The sequence below is a fragment of the Hyperolius riggenbachi genome, chromosome 4 (genome assembly GCF_040937935.1).
Source record: "Hyperolius riggenbachi isolate aHypRig1 chromosome 4, aHypRig1.pri, whole genome shotgun sequence".
NCBI classification, from domain to species: domain Eukaryota; kingdom Metazoa; phylum Chordata; class Amphibia; order Anura; family Hyperoliidae; genus Hyperolius; species Hyperolius riggenbachi.
Genome location: NC_090649.1, coordinates 359679045 through 359702189, shown reverse-complemented (window position 1 = coordinate 359702189; position 23145 = coordinate 359679045). Strand labels below are relative to the sequence as shown.

The window sequence follows — 23145 nt, the reverse complement described above, 5'->3', positions numbered from 1 at the left end:
TAGGAACCCCACAAATGACCCCATTTTAGAAAGAAGACACCCCAAGGTATTCCGTTAGGAGTATGGTGAGTTCATAGAAGATTTTATTTTTTGTCACAAGTTAGTGGAAAATGACACTTTGTGAAAAAAACAATAAAAATCAATTTTCCGCTAACTTTTGACAAAAAAAAAAAATCTTCTATGAACTCGCCATACTCCTAACGGAATACCTTGGGGTGTCTTCTTTCTAAAATGGGGTCATTTGTGGGGTTCCTATACTGCCCTTGCATTTTAGGGGCCCTAAACCGTGAGGAGTAGTCTGGAAATCAAATTCCGCAAAATGACCTGTGAAATCCTAAAGGTACTCATTGGACTTTGAGCCCTTTAGCGCATTTAGGGTGCACAAAAGTGCCACACATGTGGTATTGCCGTACTCTGGAGAAGTAGTACAATGTGTTTTGGGGTGTATTTTTACACATACCCATGCTGGGTGGGAGAAATACCTCTGTAAATGGACAATTGTGTGTAAAAAAAAATTAAAAAATTGTCATTTTACAGAGATATTTCTCCCACCCAGCATGGGTATGTGTAAAAATACTCCCCAAAACACATTATACTACTTCTCCTGAGTACGGCAATACCACATGTGTGGCACTTTTTTGCAGCCTAACTGCGCTAAGGGGTCCAAAGTCCAATGAGCACCTTTAGGCTTTACAGGGGTGCTTACAATTTAGCACCCCCCAAAATGTCAGGACAGTAAACACACCCCACAAATGACCCCATTTTGGAAAGTAGACCCTTCAAGGTATTCAGAGAGGGGCATGGTGAGTCTGTGGCAGATTTATTTTTTTTTTTGGTGCAAGTTAGAAGAAATGGAAACTTTTTTTTTTTTTCTCACAAAGTGTCATTTTCCGCTTACTTGTGACAAAAAATAATATCTTCTATGAACTCACTATGCCTCTCAGTGAATACTTTGGGATGTCTTCTTTCCAAAATGGGGTCATTTGGGGGGTATTTATACTATCCTGGAATTCTAGCCCCTCATGAAACATGACAGGGGGTCAGAAAAGTCATAGATGCTTGAAAATGGGAAAATTCACTTTTTGCACCATAGTTTGTAAACGCCATAACTTTTACCCAAACCAATAAATATACGCTGAATGGGTTTTTTTTAATCAAAAACATGTTTGTCCACATTTTTCGCGCTGCATATATACAGAAATTTTACTTTATTTGAAAACTGTCAGCACAGAAAGTTAAAAAAATCATTTTTTTGCCAAAATTCATGTCTTTTTTGCTGAATATAATAAAAAGTAAAAATCGCAGGAGCAATCAAATAGCACCAAAAGAAAGCTTTATTAGTGACAAGAAAAGGAGCCAAAATTCATTTAGGTGGTAGGTTGTATGAGCGAGCAATAAACCGTGAAAGCTGCAGTGGTCTGAATGGAAAAAAAGTGGCCCTAGGTCCTCAAGTGGTTAAAAAAAAATAAAAAAAAAAAAAAAATTGTGCTACATAATGACCTACACTGTAAGAATATTGTCAGCACCCTGAAACTGAGATTCAGCAAGGTGGCCAAGATCTTACATCTGTTTAACGGGATGGGTTCCACACAGAATAGGCCTCGCCATGGTTGATGAAAGAAGTTGAGTGCACATGTTCAGCATCATAACAAGAAATTTACTTTCTGCATAAACTTGTGTGATGTAATTGTCAATTGAAGTTTCTAAAACTTAAAGTGAACCCGAGATGAAAATAAAGTAATGAGATAAACAATTATATTTATTTGCCTACTCCTAAAAATTTAATTTAAGAATCCAATGGTTTTCTTTTTTATTTAAAGGGGTTCTTGTGTGTGTGTGTGTGTGTGTGTGTGTGTGTGTGTGTATGTGTGTGTGTGTGTGTGTGTGTGTGTGTGTGTGTCTTCTACTGGCCCCGTGTAGACGTCCTGTCCTATGCTGGTCCTCAAGGTTTCTCCGGTCCCCCACCTTCGATCACTTTCCGTTTGGCTGACTTACAAGAGGACTGCGCTGACGCAGCCGTGCGCGTCATTGCTTCCGCTGACAACGCTGGGAGCATCCTGCGCAGGCAAAGTACAACGTTTTCTCGTACTGCGCCTTGGCAGGACGCTCCCAGGTATGTAAGCGGGAGCAAGGACACCAGGTGCAGTGGCCGTAGTCAGCGAAATGGAAAGTGAGCGGAGAGGGTCCTTGAGGACCAGCACGAGCACAGGACTGCTGCAGGGGGCCCGTAGAAGCCCCAGGTAAGTGAAATGTTTTTCTAAAAAAAACCTTAACCACTTCCCGACCGCCTAACTCTGATGGGCAGTGGGAGAGTGGCATGCTGTGGACCGCCTAACACTGATTGGCATCAAAGTGCGGTGGGCGGGAATAGCAGGGAATGCGCGCTCCCTGCTGAGACAGAGTGGGGATCCGTGAACAGCCTGCCAGCCTAGTCACTTAAAGAAAACCTGTAACATCAAAAAGTTCCCCTGGGGGGTACTCACCTTGGAAGGGGAAAGCCTCAGTGTCCCAATGAGGCTTCCCACGCCATCCTCCTTCCCTCGGGGGTCTCGCTGCAGCCCTCCGAAACAGCAGCGATGTAAATATTTACCTTCCCGGCTCCTGCGCAGGCGCTGTGGCGGCTCTCGGCTCCGAAATAGGCGGAAATACCCGATCGCTGTCGGGTCTGCTCTACTGCGCAGGTGCAAGTCTCTGGCGCCTGCGCAGTAGAGCGGACCCGACTGAGATCGGGTGTTTCCATCTACTTCGGAGCTGAAAGCCGCCACAGCGCCCTCACTGGAGCATGGAATGGTAAATATTGAACAGGCTGTCGGATCTGTCGGGCCGCTGTTTGGAGGGCTGCAGCGAGACCCCCGTGGGACAGAGGACAGCGTGGGAAGCCTCATTGGGACCCTGAGGCTTCCCCCTCCCAAGGTGAGTACCCCCCAGGGGAACTTTTTGATGTTACAGTGTCTGTAACTGTCTCCAGAAGTGGCTCACAATCTAATCCCTCTCATAGGCTGATGACTATGAGAGGATACTGTAGTGTGTGGATCGCAGTCTAGGGTCAATTTGGGGAGAGGGGGGGGATAAAAGTAATAGGGTTTTTTTTTTTTTGTTTTTTTGTTTTTTAAATGTAATCTCTTATTAAAGGAATATTATTGATTCCAACAACTTTTTTTTTTTTTACACATAAAAAGGAATTCGCGCTTCTGATGTGTCCGCAGTCCAAAAGATCAATATGTAAAGTCCTGTATATCCAGTTCTGTGCCAAACTTTATCTCCAGAGAGCAAATGGAATGACCACCACCACCTTACCCTCAGAAGTGGGCACTCACCCTTAGAAGATGACCCTCGGCTAGATGGGTCTCAAGCGCCTCTGGGATATTTTCAGGCAATCCCCTGCCTATATTGGCTCCTTAAACAGTACTTTATCCGACAGCAAGTCCACAGCATTCACCTCAAATAAAACACATATTCCTTCCCATAGTGTAAAACCATACGAAAAGTTTAATTTATATTAAAAATGCACACTCACATTCCAGTAGTATTTTGAAAAGCATGGAGTTTTATAGGGCTCTACCCCTTTACGTTGGCCACCTGGCTGGCTCTCTGTGTCCGCATGGATAACCGTACTTTGGTCTCCCCGCACGCCACGCCGGCTTACTTCCGCTTCTGCAGGCCACGCCCTACTAGTTTTGTCCTATTGGACTCATCAGGAGCATGCGCAGAAGTTTCCGTAACGCGTATTTATAGCCGCATACCCGCCCTGTTCCTCCGTTCCTCCCCCAAAACCTAATTGGCTTTACCGCTGCTTCTGCGTTTTAGCCACCTTGGAGCGCAGGCTGCCAATTAGATGTATTATACGTACCCTCCCACTGAGGGGTCGTATGTTCAAATCCCTCACTCCCACTAATAATGGAAATTCGTTTTCTCAAAAAACGCATGAGACGCTTAAAAGTCGCTTAAAAAGTCGCTTAAAAAGACGCATAAGACGCCTGCAAAACGCTTAAAAAACTTAAAAAAGTTTGCAGAATTAAATTATTGCTACAGCAAATCCTGGAGCCAGCCAATCTGGCCCTCATGAAATGCATCAAGGTTACAATATACTTATACAATCCACATCATTTCCCATCTTCAGCCCGCCCACTTCTAGAAATACATACACAATCCAGATCTACGAATATCTCAAATTTACATACACATACGATCCAAAACTATAGCGATGCCCAGTAATTCTAGTATGCAAAATTATAGTGGAAAGAGACACTCAAACATCAAAACTGAATCCCCGACATTGAAACTCTCGTAAAACTTAACAACTTAAGAAATATTATGCCCCTCCATTTAGTGTTTATATTATGGTGTACACGACCCTTTGTATCTAAATTAGTGTTCAGACATAAATCAAAATATATGCTCATCCACTCTATTCTGCACACCATTATCACCTGGCTAAGATGTGTTTATACGGTCCCCATCAATCATTACTAAGATGAGGTCAATCTCTGCATTTAGCTTTTTGGCTTTAGAGAATTCATGTGATGTATCCACCATGTTTCCCTTCTAGAGACCTCTCTAGTCATATTCCCACCCCTCCAATGTGCATTCACCTTCTCCAAGCCACAAAAAGACATTACTGATGAATCACAGTTATGTACTTCCCTAAAATGTGATGACAATGTGTGCCCCCTTAAACCTTTATTAGCATTGCGTATATGCTCTCCTATGCGTTCTCTCAAAGGTCTAGTAGTCCTTCCTATATACTGAAGGCCACACGGGCACCATATCATATATACAACATTTTTGTCATTACATGAGATAAACTGACGTATTTTTGTTCTTTTATTAGCATATCCCACCACTTCCTGCAAACGACTTGTATTTATCTCCCTACACCCCTTACACTTTCTACAGGGGAAAAAACCTTGTTGCTGCCACCCCTGTAGTCTTTCTCCTCTACTTTTAGGTTCCACACAGCTTGGCGCTAAATAATTCCTCAAATTGCGGCCTTTTCTATATATGAAATTCGGTTTAGGAAGTAGGATCTGTCTAAGCTCTGTATCGGACGTAAGAATGTCCCAATACTTACCTATTATCCCCTGCACCGTCCTATATTGTTCATTATAATCAGAGATAAAGGCTACTTCATATTTCTTATTTACTCCTCCCCTTTCATTATCCTGCAGTAATTCCCTTCTATCTTTATTTCTAACATCTGTTAGTTGTGTTTGTAAAAATTCCTCATTGTACCCTTTTTCTATAAATCTGTCTACCAGCACCTGTGCCTGTGAATCAAAATCATCTAACCCAGTGCAGTTACGTTTCACCCTCATCAGTTGGCCCTTTGGGACATTCTTTATCCAATTTGGATGATATCCACTATGTACTGAAATATACCCATTCCGGTCTGTCTCTTTAAAGTAATTTTTTGAAACCACTACCCCCTCCACTATAGATGGTGATAAATCCAAAAAGTGAATAGTTTCACTGTGAGCCTCATATGACAATGTAATATTAACTTCATTATTAAGTGCTTCAACATATTGTGCCAAACCCTCTTTAGTGCCCCCCCATATTATAAACAAGTCGTCAATATACCTTTTCCAGGTTAGCACCTGGTTTGACCCCTCCTGTGCCAACACCTCTTGTTCCCATTTTCCCATAAAGAGGTTTGCCAAGCGGGGGGCAAACCCCGCCCCCATGGCACAACCCCTATGTTGCTTATAGTAATCACCTCCGTGCCAAAAATAATTTTTTTCCATAGCAAATTTCAAAATTTTTATAAGAAACTTAATTTGATCCTCGGATATTTCCCATTTTGCTTCATAAAATATTCTACTGCTTGGATCCCCTTATCTTGAGGTATATTCGTGTACAACGAGGATACGTCGGCAGTAACCAGCAAAGCCCCGTGCCTAACCGACGTACCCTCGATGCACTGCAATGTGTGTTTAGTGTCCCTTAACACATGTGGCAACGATTCCACCAATGGTTGCAAGAAGTTATCCAAATATTGTCCCAGCCGATGTGTTAATAAATCGATTCCGCTGACAATGGGCCTTCCTGGGGGATTCTGCATATCCTTATGTATCTTAGGTATTTGATATATGACCGGGATGCGTGGTGCCGAGGGGAGCAAGTATCTAAACTCACTGTCCCCCAGGAACCCAGCATCCAACCCCTCCCGTAAGAGCAGTCTAAGCTCACCATAATACTTCTGCGTGGGATCCCCTTTAAGTTTAGTATAAGTGCTCTGGTCCCACACCAATCTATTTAATTCATTGTTATATTGATCTTTATTTAGGACTACCACTCCTCCCCCCTTGTCCGCGGGACGTATCACCAAGTTTTTTTCTTCTAGTAAGGACCTAGCCACATTTTGTACCCCTGGGTATTTCCTTTCCGGAATAGCATTTATCTCGTCCATCACCAATTTTTTGAAGACACCTATCGCATGAAAACCAGTTTCTTGTGGGTTAAAGATTGAATTATTCTTAAGTGTTGTATGTTTATACTGTCCTGCCCCTCTCAAATGCTGGACAGGTGGGTTGAACCTTCCTGTAGGTCCTTCTTTTTTTTAAAGAAATATTTCTTTAAATTTAATTTGCGTGTGAATTTTTAAGTCTATATACGTATTGAACTTGTTTATACCTCTTTTGGGGGCAAATTTAAGACCTTCATTTAAGGTTTCAATCTCAGGTTTGGACAACCCCACTCCACTAAGATTAAAAATACCCTGGGCTTCTACTCTTTTCTTATTTTCGAATTGCTTTCACCCTCCCCTTGTTTCCCTTCTGGTCCTCTTTTTCCGGGGATGGGTCTGTTGTATCCTTCTATTCCCCAATCCGTTTGGTTGTACCCCCTGCTCATCCCCAAAAAAAGGCTCAAACTGCACTTCCTGTCTAATAGGGTCATACCTATTTTGAATAGGCACATTATATCCTATTTGTCTGGGATTTTGTCCCCTCCCTCCCTGTCCCGGTGGTCTTACCCATTGTGATCCGCCATTCCTCTGCCTCGCCTGAACAAGCATGCAGCAGATCAGGTGTTTCAGACTTTAAAGTCAGATCTAACAAGACTAGCTGCATGCTTGTTTCTGATGTTATTCAGATATTACTGCAGAGAGATAGACCAGCAGGGCTGCCAGGCAACTGGTATTGATTAAAAGGAAATAAATATGGCAGCCTCCGTATACCTCTTACTTCAGTTCCCCTTTAACTAACCCCACAGATTTTAAATTGTATTCAGGTCTGGGGACTGAGATGGCCATTCCAGAACATTGTACTTGTTCCTCTGCATGAATGCCTTAGTGGATTTTGGCAGTGTTTAGTGTCATGGTCTTTTGAAAGATCGAGCGCCAGCGCATCTTCAGCTTTGTCACTGATTCCTGGACATTGGTCTCCAGAATCTGCTGATACCGAGTGGAATCCATGCGTCCCTCAACTTTGACAAGATTCCCAGTCCCTGCGCTGGCCACACGTCATGATGGAACCACCACCATATTTTACTGTAGGTAGCAGGTGTTTTTCTTGGAATGCTGTGTTGTTTTTTCTCCATGCATACTGCCCCTTGTTATGCCCAGTTAACTCAATTTTAGTTTCATCAGTCCACAACACCTTATTCCAAAATGAAGCTGGCTTGTCCAAATGTGCTTTAGCATACCTCAAGCGGCTCTTTGTGCTGTGGGCGGAGAAAAGGCTTCCTCTGCATCACTCTAGCCTACAGCATCTTCTTGTGTAAAGTACGCCGAGTGGTTGAACAATGCACAGTGACTCCATCTGCAGCAAGATTATGTTGTAGGTCTTTGGTGCTGGTCTGTGGGTTGACTCTGACTGTTCTCACTATTCGTCGCTTCTGTTTATCCAAGATTTTTCTTGGTCTGCCATTTCGAGCCTTAACTTGAACTGAGCCTGTGGTCTTCCATTTCCTCAATATGTTCCTAACTGTGGAAACAGCTGAAATCTCTGAGATAGCTTTCTGTATCCTTCCCCTAAGCCATGATGGTGAACAATCTTTGTCTTCAGGTCATTTCAGAGTTGTTTTGAGACCCCCATGTGGCTACTCTTCAGAGAAAGTTAAGAGGAGGGACACTTACAATTGACCCCCTTAAATACTCTCTCATAATTGGATTCACCTGTGTATGTAGGTCAGGAGTTACTGAGCTTACCAAGCCAATTTGAGTTCCAATAATTAGTTCTAAAAGTTTTGAGATCAATAAAATAACAGTACCCAAATTTATGCACCTACCTAATTTTATTTAAACAATTATTGCACACTTTCTGTAAATCATATAAACTTAATGTCACTTCTCAAATATCATTGTGTGTGTCTCCTATATGATATATTTAACTGACATTTTTTATTGTAACAACCAACGATTTATACAGGAAAATTATGATTATTAACAAGGTTGCACAAACTTTTGCATACCACTGTATATTAGGGTACACATTACCACTAGTGCTAGGGGCACTTTATTTATTCACCCAGTTCTCTCTCCCTGCTTAAAAATCATCCTTCATTCCTCACACATCTCTCTCCCTGCTTAAAAATCATCCTTCATTCCTGACACAGCTCGCAAATATACTTTGTCACTGTGTCACAACATGCAGGAGACATGAGAAGGAGGAGTCTGATCTGAATACAAGAACTTTTCAAAAAGCAGTTGATGTCAACAGTTATATTTTATATACAAGCTGCCATCTACCTAGGTGGCTGAATGAGGTCCCCAGGGGACAGTTCTCCAGACTGCGCCGCAACTGTACTGATATTAGGGACTATGATCTGGAAGCGGGTAAGCTGGAGAGCTGTCTCTTGGAAAAGGGATATCCGATAGAGAAAGTGGAACAATCTAGACAGATGGTCCGACAAAGGAATCGTGAAGAATTGCTGACTACCGGCAGGAAAAAAGATTGGGAAGATAATGACTTTAGTTTGACATTACAGTATAGCGTACAATCAAAGAAAGTAAAGAATATCATTAACAAACATTGGGATGTCCTAAAACAGGACAAAATTCTGGGTGAGATGATACCTGAAAGACCACAAGTTGTTTTTAAAAGGGCTCCAAATATTGGGCTATCAATAGCTACTGCAGCTAATGAATACAAAGGGGGGTTGGCTGAGAATGGGAAAGGAAGGGGTAGGGCGGGTTTTGTAAGATGTGGTTTTTGCCTTAATTGCAGAAAGACCAGAAACCCGGGTAGACAGTGGCGGCGCCACGCTGGGGCTTACCCAGGCTTAAGCCCCAGCTGGCAGCTCATTAGCCCCCCTCAAAGCCCCCCCGCCGCCGCCGGCTGTGTCCGACCCGACCTGGCTCAGCTGCACTGCAGTGAGCGAGGGCTGCCTGAAGTCTGGGAGGAGGGCGACTGGGCAAGAGCTTGGGCTGGCACCCACCCCAGCAGCGATCCCACGGACCCACCCACCCTGGCTGGCCGGCCGGCCGACATCTGTCCTGGGCCGGGCGCAGGCTCAGCTGAGTGAGTCATGCAGAGCGCGGCCCGCCCCAGGGGTAACGTCGTGGTGGGTGGCAACTCGCCGGCGCCGCGTAGTATAGCGGCGCCGCGTTATAAAAGTGTCTGCGTCACAGACAGACTCTCTCTGCGGGGTGGCCGGGCTAGTCACGCTGCCTGTCACTGTGTGTCACACTGACACAGACACGCCACCGACACACGGACAGGACAGCGGCAGCGGGGCTGGACTCTCTGGACCCTCTGGACCTCACCTGGCTGACACACTGACACAGCCAGGCTAGCCAGGCAGCAGCCAGCAGGAGCAGGAGGACTCGGAACTCCGCGACAACTCCAGGTGGGTGCGGTGGGCGGTGGCTCCTCTCCCAGAGTCCCAGTCAACTGCCAAATTGTCTCTTTCTGCCGCAGCCCCCCCAGGCCTCCTGAGCCTAGCACCAGCAGCACCACCACCAACAACCCCCAGGCCCCAGGCCTGACTCTGGGGCCCCAGTCCACCAGCCAGGCCTGAGCTGCCCTTGGGCCCCCCATCCCACCACCACCAGCCAGGCCTGAGGTGCCCTGGGCCCCCCATCCCACCACCACCAGCCAGGCCTGAGGCCTTCCCACCAGGCCTGAGCTGCCCTGGTACCCCCATCCCACCACCACCAGCCAGGCCTGAGGTGCCCTGGGCCCCCCATCCCACCACCACCAACCAGGCCTGAGGCCTTCCCACCAGGCCTGAGCTGCCCTGGGCCCCCCATCCCACCACCACCAGCCAGGCCTGAGGTGCCCTGGGCCCCCCATCCCACCACCACCAGCCAGGCCTGAGGCCTTCCCGCCAGGCCTGAGCTGCCCTGGGCCCCCCATCCCACCACCACCAGCCAGGCCTGAGGTGCCCTGGGCCCCCCATCCCACCACCACCAGCCAGGCCTGAGGCCTTCCCACCAGGCCTGAGCTGCCCTGGGACCCCAATCCCACCACCACCAGCCAGGCCTGAGCTGCCCTGGGCCCCCCATCCCACCAGCCAGGCCTGAGGCCTTCCCGCCAGGCCTGAGCTGCCCTGGGGCCCCCAGCCCACCATCACTAGCCTGACTACATATACTGGGGACACTGGCTGTCTGTCATTATGTGCATTAACTGGTGAAACGCTGTCTCTCATTACATGCATTTACTAGGGAAACGCTGTCTGTCATTATGTGCATTAACTGGTGAAAAGCTGTCTCTTATGTGCATTTAATGGGGAAACTCTGTCTGTCATTACGTACATTAACTGGCGAAAAGCTGTCTCTTTATGTGCATTTACTGCAGAAACGCTGTCTGTCATTACGTGCATTTACTGGTGAAAAGCTCTCTTATGTGCATTTAATGGGGAAACGCTGTCTGTTATTACGTGCATTTACTGGTGAAAAGCTGTCTGTCATTACGTGCGTTAGCTGGTGTAAAGCTGTCTCTTATGTGCATTTACTGGTGAAAAGCTGTCTCTTATGGGCATTAACTGGTGAAAGGCTGTCTGTCATTATGTGCATTAACTGGTGAAAAGCTGTCTCTTATGTGCATTTACTGGGGAAATGCTGTCTGTCATTATGTGCATTAACTGGTGAAAAGCTGTCCCTTATGTGCATTTACTGGGGAAACGCAGTCTATCATTATGTGCATTAACTGGTGAAAAGCTGTCCCTTATGTGCATTTACTGCGGAAACGCAGTCTATCATTATGTGAATTAACTGGTGAAAAGCTGTCTCTTATGTGCATTTAATGGGGAAACGCTGTCTGTCATTATGTGCGTTTACTTCATTTTTTTTCCATGTAACTACGTTAGCTGGTACAACTACATTACAGTTAGCCCCGCCCACATGACATCATGACCACGCCCAATTTTTCGCCGCAAATCCCCCCCCCCCAAGCCCGGCCTGCCAGCCCTCGTGCCCCCTTTGAGCCCCCCCAAAAATCTAAAGCTGGAGCCGCCACTGCGGGTAGAATAATAGAGGTTGAGGCACCAGATTCAGTGAAATATAAGATCAAAGATCAAATAACCTGCACTACATGTGGGGCAATTTACTGTATCCAATGCCCCTGCAAGAAGAGGTACATAGGTAGGACAAAGAGGGCCCTACAGAGTAGGATAGCGGAACATTTTAATAAGATTGGGAAACAGAATGTAGCACACCCATTGTCAAAACACTACAAAGAAAAACATGGGGGGAGTCTAAGGGGAACCATATTCTTTGGATTGGAGATAATAAATCATGGGAGAAGGGGGGGAGACTATATTCAGAAGATGTCTAGTAACGAATCGAAATGGATCTATCAGTTGGATACAATTATCCCAAAAGGTCTGAATAGTGAAATGGAGCTATTTGCATTTTTTTTAGAAAAAATCGGTGGTGTATCTTTTTGGGATGTGAATAATATCAGATGATTGGGGAGAGGACCGATATGGGGAATTTTATATGAAGTGTTGACGAATGGAGAGAGAGAGAGAGAGAGTTAAGAGAAGTTATAGGTGTTAAAGCCCCTTTTAGTTTTATTTTTTATTTTATATTTTTTAATATTTTAACTTTTTAATTTTTGTATTCCTTATAATTATTCCTTAATGTGAACACATCTTAGAGTATGGAATTGGACTACAGGAAAATGGAGTCCAATGTCAGGTGACTGCATAACCACACCCCAGGGAAATTGGAGTGAGTAACTCTTGAGGTCAAAGGAACTATAAAAATGGCCAGTGTAAAAGCGTTCCATAATTTCAAATCCTCCTGAAGAAGGCCGACGATTTATCGGCTGAAACGCGTAGAGGTTACAGCAGAAGTAAACTAACTGCCCACACGAATCTGCAAAGGTATTGGAAGGAGCGGATTGTCAGCGCGCAACAACCGCCAGCAAAAATCCCAATAGCCTACAAAGGTGACGTCACCGCAAAGCAGAGCACGCGAGAAGCCGAGAGACTGACTACACGGCGGGCGCCCTTCCGTAATTTCTATGCGGAAGTGACGTATGCCGCATGAAGACGCTGGTCCGGCAAGCGGCGGGCATAGGAGACAAGTCTGGGGATACGGAGTCTGGTGAGACCCAGACAGGGACAGGATAACTGGCCAGGACCCGAAAAGGACTTCAATAGAGTGGTATATACAGCATAAGGAGGCACGTGAGTGTATTAATGCTGCTGATCTGAATGAACTGTATACATGGGAATCGATCCCTGAATTGGAGAAACTGACAATAAGGAAAATTTACATACTCAGCAGAACTGTATGAAGTAAAGGAAGAATATGGTAGCTTTTTGAACGCAAATCCCCCTAAAGAGAATTTTGAATTGTTTTTTAGTAGTGGTAGGAGGTAGATAGTGCAAGTGGAGAGGCCTCTCTGGAGTATGATTGGTTAATGAGAGTGTGTGGAGAGTGATCCAAATCTTTTATATATTTTAATAAAGTGTTATATGAATTTAGCGTGTATCAGTGTTATACATAATTGATCTGAGGAGGTAACCGGTAACTAGATGAGCTGTTATATTGCTGAAATATAACTAGCAGGGAGATGTGTTTACACTTTTCCTGACTGACTGGCATGCTTGTGATGTTAATTTCCAGGCTGCATCTTCTAGTGTTATGAGAGCAAGGGTGGCTGTTTACAAAGGCATTGTCAGGATGTTTATCAGTCAGAGAAGCAAAGATAATAAACACACATTGCTGGAATCTTTAACCCCTTCCCACCATCTGAATAAGATTCTTTCAGCAAGGTGATTATTAAACTATACACTGAGGAGTTGATGGCAACCCCCCTGTGCAGGGACATGGCCTAGCCCTTTAAGAGCCTAACACTTGTGTATCTAAAACTGAGGGAGGATTTTACAGCAGAGAGGCAGAGCTGTATGGGGAATTAAATTGCTCCTAGTACTTGTGGTAATGTGTGCCCTAACATACAGCATTTAAAAACAAAAAAAAATGCTTTAATCGATAGTATTCCTTTAATTTTTAAAATGTTTTAAAAATATATATTTATAATATATAAAATTAAATAAACATAGCAGCAGCAATCAGAGACCATCAAAATACAGCTCCTATTAGTGGGAAGAAAAGGAGGTAAAATTCATTTGGGTGGTAAGTTGTATGACCGAGCAATAAATTGTTCAAAATGGCGAAGTGCTAAATTGTAAAAAAATCACCTGGTCACTAGGTGGGTGTAAACCTGTGGACCTCAAGAGGTTAAAGGATACGTCCAAGCAGAATAAAAAAAAAATCCACTTACCTGGGGCTTCCTCCAGCTCCGGTGGCTCCCGGTCTCCTCCGTTGCAGAAGCCGACCTCGCCAGGTCAGCTTCAGGGTCGGCTCTTCTGCGCTCCACTGTGCGGGTCACACTGTCGTGCTATTGGATTTTTGTTTTTTATTCTGCTTGGACGTATCCTTTAAAGAACCCCTTTAAAGAGAACCCGAGGTGTGTTTAAAGAATGTTATCTGCATACAGAGGCTGGATCTGCCTATACAGCCCAGCCTCTGTTGCTATCCCAAACCCCACTAAGGTCCCCCTGCACTCTGCAATCCCTCATAAATCACAGCCATGCTGTGAGGCTGTGTTTACATTTGTAGTGTCAGTCTCAGCTGCTCCCCCGCCTCCTGCATAGCTCCGGTCCCTGCCCCCGTCCCTTCCCTCCAATCAGCAGGGAGGGAAGGGATGCAGGCGGGGACTGGAGTTCTGCAGGAGGCGGGGAGAGCAGCAGACTGACACTATAGAGATAAACACAGCCAGCTCTGACAAGCTGTTTGTCAGCAGCGTGGCTGTGATTTATGAGGGATTGCAGAGTGCAGGGGGACCTTAGGGGGGTTTGGGATAGCAACAGAGGCTGGGCCGTATAGGCAGATCCAGCCTCTGTATGCAGATCATATTCTTCAAACCCACCTCGGGTTCTCTTTAAACATTTACAAAGTAGGTTGAATGGTTTACTGTCTCTAATCTATTATATCATCATATAACTATTTATCTCGTCCCATCTCTCCCCTGTCCTAAGAAGTTGTATTCTGCTAGGAAAACATTTATGGTTGTAATTTGCTTATCAGTGATGTTTACTATATTCCCCAACAAGGTACCTACAAGACAGAAGCTGTCCCTTTCATGCTTAGAAATTAACTCCTTCAGGCAGCAAAATAAAACACGTAAGACAGCCTGGCTATTAAAGTGAACCGAGCATCATTTTTAACACCCAGGGCAGCTCTATAGCAAATTAAAAATGCATTCTAAAAATGTGGTCTATTATTAAAAAAAACTTTAATTTTACCTCATTTTTTTTACATCTAAGGGTTTGTAGAATGTACTCTAGCTTATGTTAACTTATTTCTATGTTAATGACCAGACACTTGAGGTCGTTTCAAAGGGGTTAAATAAAAGGGGTTTATTTACAGATTTACATATGTACAAGTTATAGCATACAAACTATGTGACTCACATAATGGCTCTATATACCCTATGCACAGTCACACGCTTTCATTAGCTGAGCCCCTTTCTATCTCACCGTCCATGTCAGCATTCCAAGAGAGAGAGAACTTCTCAAGCATTGTCTTATATCTGGATACTACAGGCATAAAGACTCCTCCTCTGTTATACATCATCAATAGTTCCTGCCCTTAGCAGCTGGGGGAAGGAACTTGTTGTAGCTAGTCCCATGGACCATTGTTGACCAAACCAGACAAACCAGCTTCCTCTCAGCTTTTCTCCTCAATGGCCATTTGCGGGGGCTGGGGTCAGTGTCTGAGGCCATTGTCTTTGCTGTGTTATTTACTCATATGCAGATGTGTGTGGTTGTAAAAAGTCATTTATGAAACACAGGCTTTGCACAAGGCCCCAGCTGATCAACTAGATTCACTGTAAATCTCTCATAGCAACATAAATGTCCAGACATACTTTTCCATTAAGGCACACATGGAAATACAGTTTATACCGATAAAATACAACAGGGTTAAATTGGCCACTTTGTCCGTCCGCAAAGGACCTGCGGTCCCTGTGCAGGAGATGGTGGAAGACAGAAAAGAAATCACCTCTTTAGACTTAATTGACCACAAACAAACCCCCATTGTACTTCAAACAGAAAACATCAGTTACAGTTGAAAAATTTCACACCTAGCCTGGATAATAGCAGTTGTAAAATAGCAGGGGAGTGAGCTTCTGAACAATGGCAGCCCTTGCAGCTATTTGAAGCCAAGAGCTGCTTGGATCCCTTTAACATGTTTTTGTACTGTAGATAAGCATGTTTATCTCATGTCACATGTCACCTCAGGATGTCCAAGTGTGATCAGCACCCATGTACAAAAACGAAGTGGAGTGCTAAAACCAGCCGTCCTTCCATACCCTTCAGAGGGCAGCAAGTAGTCCTCGAAATAATTATTTGAAGGACTACATGTCGCCTCTGTACATTTTAAGAAATGCTTGTAATTTACAGTATACTTCATACACCAAATAAACAGCTGACATACAGGTAGTCCCCGGTTCACGAATGCCCGACTTACAAACGACCCGCCGATACGAACACCCGCCGACCTGACGCGATGACTGCACGCTGCCGGGGACTACCTGTTCTGCTGCCGGTTTTAATGCAGAGTATGCGCAGCGGAAGGTAAACAGAGAATATCTCACCTGTTCCATGGCTGTAGACGGTCCCATCGTGCTGCCTGGAAGCTCCGCTGCCCGTCCTCTCGCTCCATCCACTGTACTCCCGGCGGCTTCACATGCGTTGCATAATGACGCAATCAGGAGAATCCCCATAGTGGCGGCGCCTGCTAATGCGTCATTATGCAACGCATGTGAAGCCGCCGGGAGGACAGTGGATGGAGTGAGAGGACTGGCAGCGGAGCTTCCAGGCAGCACGATGGGACAGTCTACAGCAGTGGTCCTCAAACTAAGGCCCGCGGGCCGAATGTGGCCCCCTGAGGCTTTTTTACCGGCCCTCCTCAAACAAATTGTATTACTTATAGATGAGGTCAGCTACATCTTTAAATATTATTAGTTGGCATATAGAATAGCAGTGCTGGCACCACCCATCCACATGGAAGCCAGAAAGCAGTCATTTGCTGGTTTCCAATCAAATTCCACATCAGGTGACACTGCTGTCCACTGCAGGTTGTCACCTGGGTATGCTTCACTGTCCGGCCCGCAAAGACTTCTACATCATTTTATGTATGTCCCGGCCCCCCAGCAGCCTGAAGTACGTTGACCCGGCCCTTGGCCCAAAACGTTTGGGGACCCCTGGTCTACAGCCATGGAACAGGTGAGATATCCTCTATTTACCTTCCGCTGCGCATACTCTGCATTAAAAATGGCAGCAGAACAGGTAGTCCCGACTTAACGACGGATTCAGGTTAAGTAAGAGCCGACAGTCCCTATCTCGTTCGTTAACCGGGGACTACCTGTATATCAAAAGACTACGCAAGCAGCAACTTGATGAAAAACAGTATTTGTATAATTTTCAAAAAATTTGGCCAGGATTGCACATAGACAGAAATAGTATCTAACAAAAATGAGTACACCTCTCACATTTTTGTATATTTTATTATATCTTTTCATGGGATAACTGAAGATATGATACTTTTATACAATGTGTCAGCTGTACAGCTTTTATTGCTGTGTAAATGTTCTGTCCCATAAAATAATGCAATACACAGCCATTAATGTCTAAACCACTGGCAACAAGAGTGAATATACCACTAAGTATACTGTAGAATGTCAACATTTTGCAAAATTAGACAGTTTCCGTTCCTGGTGTTATGTTACTCTTAAGTGTTGCAAAGTCTGGGATGTGAATGGGGAGCAGGTTTGTTAAAGTGAACCTGTGGTAAGAGGTATATTGAGGCTGCCATATTTATTTCCTTTTGAGTATTAATAGTTGCCTGGCAGCCCTGCTGATCTACTTGGCTGCAGTAGTGTATGAATTGCATCAGAAACAAGCATAATGCTAATTTTGTAAGATATTACATTATTATCAGAAATACCTGATCTGCATATGCTTGTTCAGGGTCTGTGACTAAAAGTATTAGATGCAGAGGATCAGCAAGACAGCCAGACAACTGGTATTGCTTATAAATAAATAAATATGGCAGCCTCTATATACCTCTCGCTTCAGTTTTCCATCAAGCATGATGGTGGGAGTGTTATGTTTGGGACTGCATAAGTGCTGCCTGCACGGGGGATGTACAGTTTATTGAGGTAGCCATGAATACCATCACATATTGTGAAGCAAAGCATGATCCCCTCCCTTCGAAACTGGGCACACACCACATTATTCCAATAAAATTACCCCTAACACACCTCCAAGATGACCACTGCCATGCTAAAGAAACTGAGGGTAAAGGTGCTGGACTGGCTAAGCATGTTTCTAGACCTTAACCTTATTGAGCTGTGTGGCATCCGCAAACGGAAGGTGGGGGAGGGCAAGGTCTCTAACATCCATAAGCTTGTTCATGGAGGAGTGGAAGAGGATTCCAGGGCAGCCTGTGGAGCTCTAGTGAACTCGGTGCCCAATATTGTATAGGTAGTGCTGGAAAATAATGATGGGCACACAAAATATTGACATTTTGGGTACAGTTTTGACATTCCTCATCTTTTGTTGTCAGTGGTGTGAACATTAACCACTTCACAACTGAGGGGTTTTACCCCTTGAGCACCAGAGCAATTTTCACCTTTCAGCGCTCCTTCCATTCATTCGTCTATAACTTTATCATTACTTATCGCAGTGAAATGAACTATATCTTGTTCTTTTCGCCACCAATTAGGCTTTCTTTAGGTGGGACATTATGCCAAGAATGATTTTATTCTAAATGTGTTTTAATGGGAAAATAGGAAAAAAATGTGGGAAAAAATTATTTTTCAGTTTTCGGCCTTTATAGTTTTTAAATAATGCATGCTACAGTAATTAAAACCCATGAAATGTATTTGCCCTTTTGTCCCGGTTATAAAACCGTTTAAATTATGTCCCTTTCGCAATGTTTGGCGCCAATATTTTATTTGGAAATAAAGGTGCATTTTTTTCAGTTTTGCGTCCATCCCTAATTACAAGCCCATAGTTTATAAAGTAACAGTGTTATACCCTCCTGACATAAATATTTAAAAAGTTCAGTCCCTAAGGTAACTATTTATGTATTTTTTTTAATTGTAATTTTTTTTTTCATTACAAAAATAAATTGGGGAGTGTAGGAGGTAATGAGTTAATTTTTATTGTAAAAGTAATGTATTTGTATATGAAAAATGCTTTAGGGTGTAGTTTTACTATTTGGCCACAAGATGGCCACATTAACTTTTTGTTTATGCGACCTGCAAGTGTACAGGAAGTACGCTTGTAGGAAGGGTTAGGAGGCTGGGACACTGTTTTTTTTTCTCACAATGATCGCTGCTTCTCGTAGAAGCAGCTGATCGTTGCGGGGGGCAGAGATCAACGAACGGGAAAGGTTTTTCCCGTTCATTGATCTCCGAGCGGGCGGCGGCGTGCACGAGCGCGGGGGCGCGCGGACGGATGAGCGAGAGCGTGGACAGCGGCGGGAGCGGCATCGGGTACGGATTTCTCCGTCCCTTGGTGGTAACAGGGTTGAAAAAGGGACGGAGAAATACGTACCGCTGGGGGTAAAGTGGTTAATGGATGTGTGTTGACTTATTTGATGGGACCACAAATTTACACTGCGAATCAATTGACAACTTTACATTGTAGCAAACTGTCAAATCTTCAGTGGTGTCTCATCAAAAGTAAACATTTACAAAAATGTGAGGTGTACTCATTTTTGTGAGATACTGTATATATCCAAGCCATTTAATCAAAGATCACCTTACCTTAGCTCAGTGATCTGCAAACTTGGCTCTCCAGCTGTTAAGGAACTTCAAGTTCCACAATGCATTGCGGGAGTCGGACAGCCACAGTCATGATTTATAAAGGCAATTGCATTGTGGGACAAAACATTTACATTAACATTCTAAATTTTGTTCCACAGATTATGAACCTTCTACAGTTCTGTAAACAGTGATGGATACTGTCACTTATCAGGGATTGGGCCTCGATCCCTTAGGCGGCAGTTTGAGGCCCAATGCTGTACAGAAGCATCACTAGCTGGCAGCCTAGCGTCACATCTGTGGCTATAGAAGGGGGCAGTGGGACAATGAGCTGCACACAAGGGAACAATTTAGCGTGGGCATAACAATGCATTTGGGCCTTGAGGGTAGAACTTTGAGACTTTGGATGACTGCTGTACACACACAGCATGCATAGTCTTCACCGGCTGTTACAGTTACATTCAATCCACCGTGTGTACATAGTTTTAGAGGTTCACTGTAGGCAAATATCTTTGAAAGTAGGTAGTATCTTTATACCAGCGCTTGACACTTAGAATAAGTCGAGCTGCCAGAGGTTCTTTTATTCAGATTGTTGCTAAAACAATAGTCGATATCCCCAAATCCCAATCAGGTTTTGGCCTTCTTCCATTGTCTGGGGATAGTTTACCCGATGATGGCGGAAGGCCGAAAACTGGTTGGGATTTGGAGAAGTGGGAAATTGTATACTTCCAATTACTGTATATTTGCAATTTACACTTTATGTGCACTATTGTTGAATACTTATTTATGCACCAGGGTCCTGTTTGCAAGGACGCATGATGTGAATATTAGATTTTGAAACTGTTTTAACTGGTTTTAAATAAATTGGATCTTATTTTGTGGACCGGAGACCTGACCCTTTTATGTTTGGTTTATTTGGTGGCAGCCGCCTGTCAGTATATTGTGCACTGGGTGGCTGCAAGTCTCTGCAACATAGCGCGAAGGGATATCTATTACTATTGTCAAATATCTCTGACATAAAAAAGCAAACATTTTAGCATGGGGCACTTATAAAATGTTTAATCTGAATTTATTTTGTTCCAGGGGACTAGTATTTTACAGCAATGAAGTAAAGCAGTATTCTATTCCTTTCTTGGGATCTGATTCTTCAGTTGTTAAACGGACGCAGCGCTACTTGTATGACAGCCTGCAGGAAACTCCTGTAAGTTATTACTCAACAGATTGGCATTTAAATTATTTTCTAAAGGTGTAAACTATCTGGATCTGATAGAATTATAAATGTGGGGAAGAGACGGGGCAGTTATACAAGTTTAAAAAATTGTTTGATTTGTCCACTGAAACTTCCTGGTCCGATCGGGTGCACGCAGTGGTTGGGTAAATGGATCATGTGATCCCTTGCCCTCTGTGGCTGCTGTGATTGGCCCAAGGTATCAAGTGATCCCTTGACCAATCGGTGTTCCTTTAGCCCCTCTATGATACTTTAACAGTGCTCGTTGCTAAAAAAAAAAAAAAAAAAAAAAAAAAAACTTAAGCTTGGATCCCTGTCATATAAAAATAAGGTAATGGCAAACTCAGTCCATCATTCAAAAACATTTTGTTTTCTTCAAAATTATGATCAAGCTTGGAAAAGTTTCAGCAAAACTGCAGGAGTAGGTAGCTTACAAAACAACCACTTTTGAATAGCCTTGGTTATTAGCATTCCATAATGCTAATTCTCTTCTATCCTCTTCTGGGGCTATGTAAACACAGGATGGGGCTAAAATACTTTGTGGGGAAAAGATTGGCCTGTACAAAGCCATATGCACACTCTGGAGTTAATTGCCTGCTAGAAGCTCAACTAGCTATCAAATAAGACGTGGTATTATTTTAATTGTGATAAGTTGTAGAATATAGATTTTAGGGTGTGTTGGGGTTTAGGCCTATGGGGCTGATTAATGAAGCTGTGCTGCTATAAGCAGCATGAGCTCCATGACAAGCCCTGCACTCAATTCAAGGCTGCGTGCTAAGCTCGCTCTTGCAGTGTAGCGTGTCTTCCTTTGTTACACACGTTGCTTATATAGCATAGCAAATGCCGCCCGCTGCTTTTAAGTATTGCAACCGAGATACTTCACTAGAGTGCACGCTACTATGTTTATTAACATAGTTACTATGTTAATTACATAGTAACTGTTAATTAACATAGTAGCGACCGCGATACTTCAAAGCAGCGGCCGGCATTTAAAGGAAAGCACGTTGCTATGTAAGCAAAGCGCATAACTAAGGAAGGCACGTTACACTACAAAAGCGAGTGTAGCATGCAGCTTTTAACCACTTCAGGACCACAGGCTTACACCTCCCTCTCACACTGCCCTCCCCCCAGGGACCAGGCCATTTTTCACAAATCTGTGCTGTGCAGCTTTGACAGCTTGTTGCACAGTCATACAACCACAACAAATCATTCTTACCTCCTTTTCTTGTCCTTAAAAGCGCGTACACACACCATACTGTAGTAAACAACGGGTCCGTCAGACCCTCCCGCTGGGCTGACTTTCTGCCGACAGTAGCACGTGTGTACATGCTGTCGGCAGACTGATGAGACGGTTTTTAATTTAAAAAAAAAAAAAGCATTTTCCCTCCCTCACCCTCCTTCCCCTCTGCCCCATCCTAAATTGACATAGGACGGTGATCCGTCCTCTTCACTGCCTCTCGTAGGCGTCAGCCTATGAGAGGCCTTTCAATGTGAGACGCTCTGAGGGACAGCCGAGTGTCCCCTGTACAGGGCTGCACTAGATTGCAGCGCTGTACAGATGTAAACAAAGGGTTTTTTCCCCCCCTTTCGTTTACTAACAGCCTGCTAGCCGTGATTGCTCCGCTCCGGGACTCGGCATGCGTAGTGTATGTGCGCGTTCCCTGCCAATATCCACCCCAGGACTTGACTCCAATCGTCGTTAGGCAGTCCTGGGGCTGCCACCCGATTGGCGTTAGGCTGTCGGGAGGGAGGTTAATTTAGAGTGCCAGCTGGTCATTTCATCTATTCTGTACCAAAAGAAAAAGTATGTAAAAAGAAAACCTAGTGACATTATTTTAAATAGAATACATTTAGCTTTTAAAAGCTGACCTGAACTCTAAACTTCCTCTCTGCTCTAAAAGATACGCATATTGCGCCTTTGCCTGTGCTTACAAATGAGCTTTTCTGCCATGGCAATCCGCTGACACAGGGGAGAGATCAAATTTAGAGTTTGTGAGTAGACACAGATGAGGGGGAAATAGACAGGCTAAACTCTCTAAATATATACAGGGTGCATTCCTCTGTTTTCATTCTGTCCTGTGCAAAAGTTCAGGTTCATTAAAATGTTTGACATGGGGTATATTACTGTTATTTTTGCAAATGGGGACTTTCAATTATTGCTAGGGTACAACGAGTAAATAAAAAAACACAACATAGAAAAAATACACCTTTATTTCCAAATAAAATATTATCCCCATACATTGCACTAGGACATTATTTATATGCTGGGATAACCAGCACAATTGGACAAATATGTTGTCAATATTGCTTTGGTAATGTGTCATGTCACCAAAGGAGATTTTTATTGTTTCTTTTGCTTTAGTGACTGCAAACCCATTCTATTTTTATTGGGTTATAGTGAGAAAAAAATATACCTTTTGTGTTTTTATTTTAAATACATTAAATAAAGCATCAACTGTGTTTTTTCCTTAGGTTCAGTATTCGGCATATTCAGCAGTAGGTGGGCTTTTGTCGGTTATCAAGCTCATGTTTGCAGGATTTCTCTTCCTACTTTTTACTAAGTTTAGCTTTGGACGATCTCTTCTGATAAGAGTAAGTTGTTTGCTTGCTTGTTTGTTTTGTTTTTATTTGGTTAGTTGTTAAAGCAGTAGGATTAGCCATACTATGCCAGGGAAAAAAACACTTATA

The 23145-nt window shown here is 43.9% G+C and overlaps 1 protein-coding gene across 1 annotated transcript in view; it reads left to right on the top strand.

Annotated features, from left to right (window-relative positions):
- Positions 1 to 23145, top strand: part of LOC137570837 (saccharopine dehydrogenase-like oxidoreductase) — a 196534-nt gene that overhangs the window by 88164 nt on the left and 85225 nt on the right. The window contains exons 7-8 of the mRNA XM_068279545.1: positions 20313 to 20430; positions 22930 to 23049. Coding sequence (XP_068135646.1) covers positions 20313 to 20430; positions 22930 to 23049 — 238 coding nt within the window. The remainder of the gene's footprint in view (positions 1 to 20312; positions 20431 to 22929; positions 23050 to 23145) is intronic.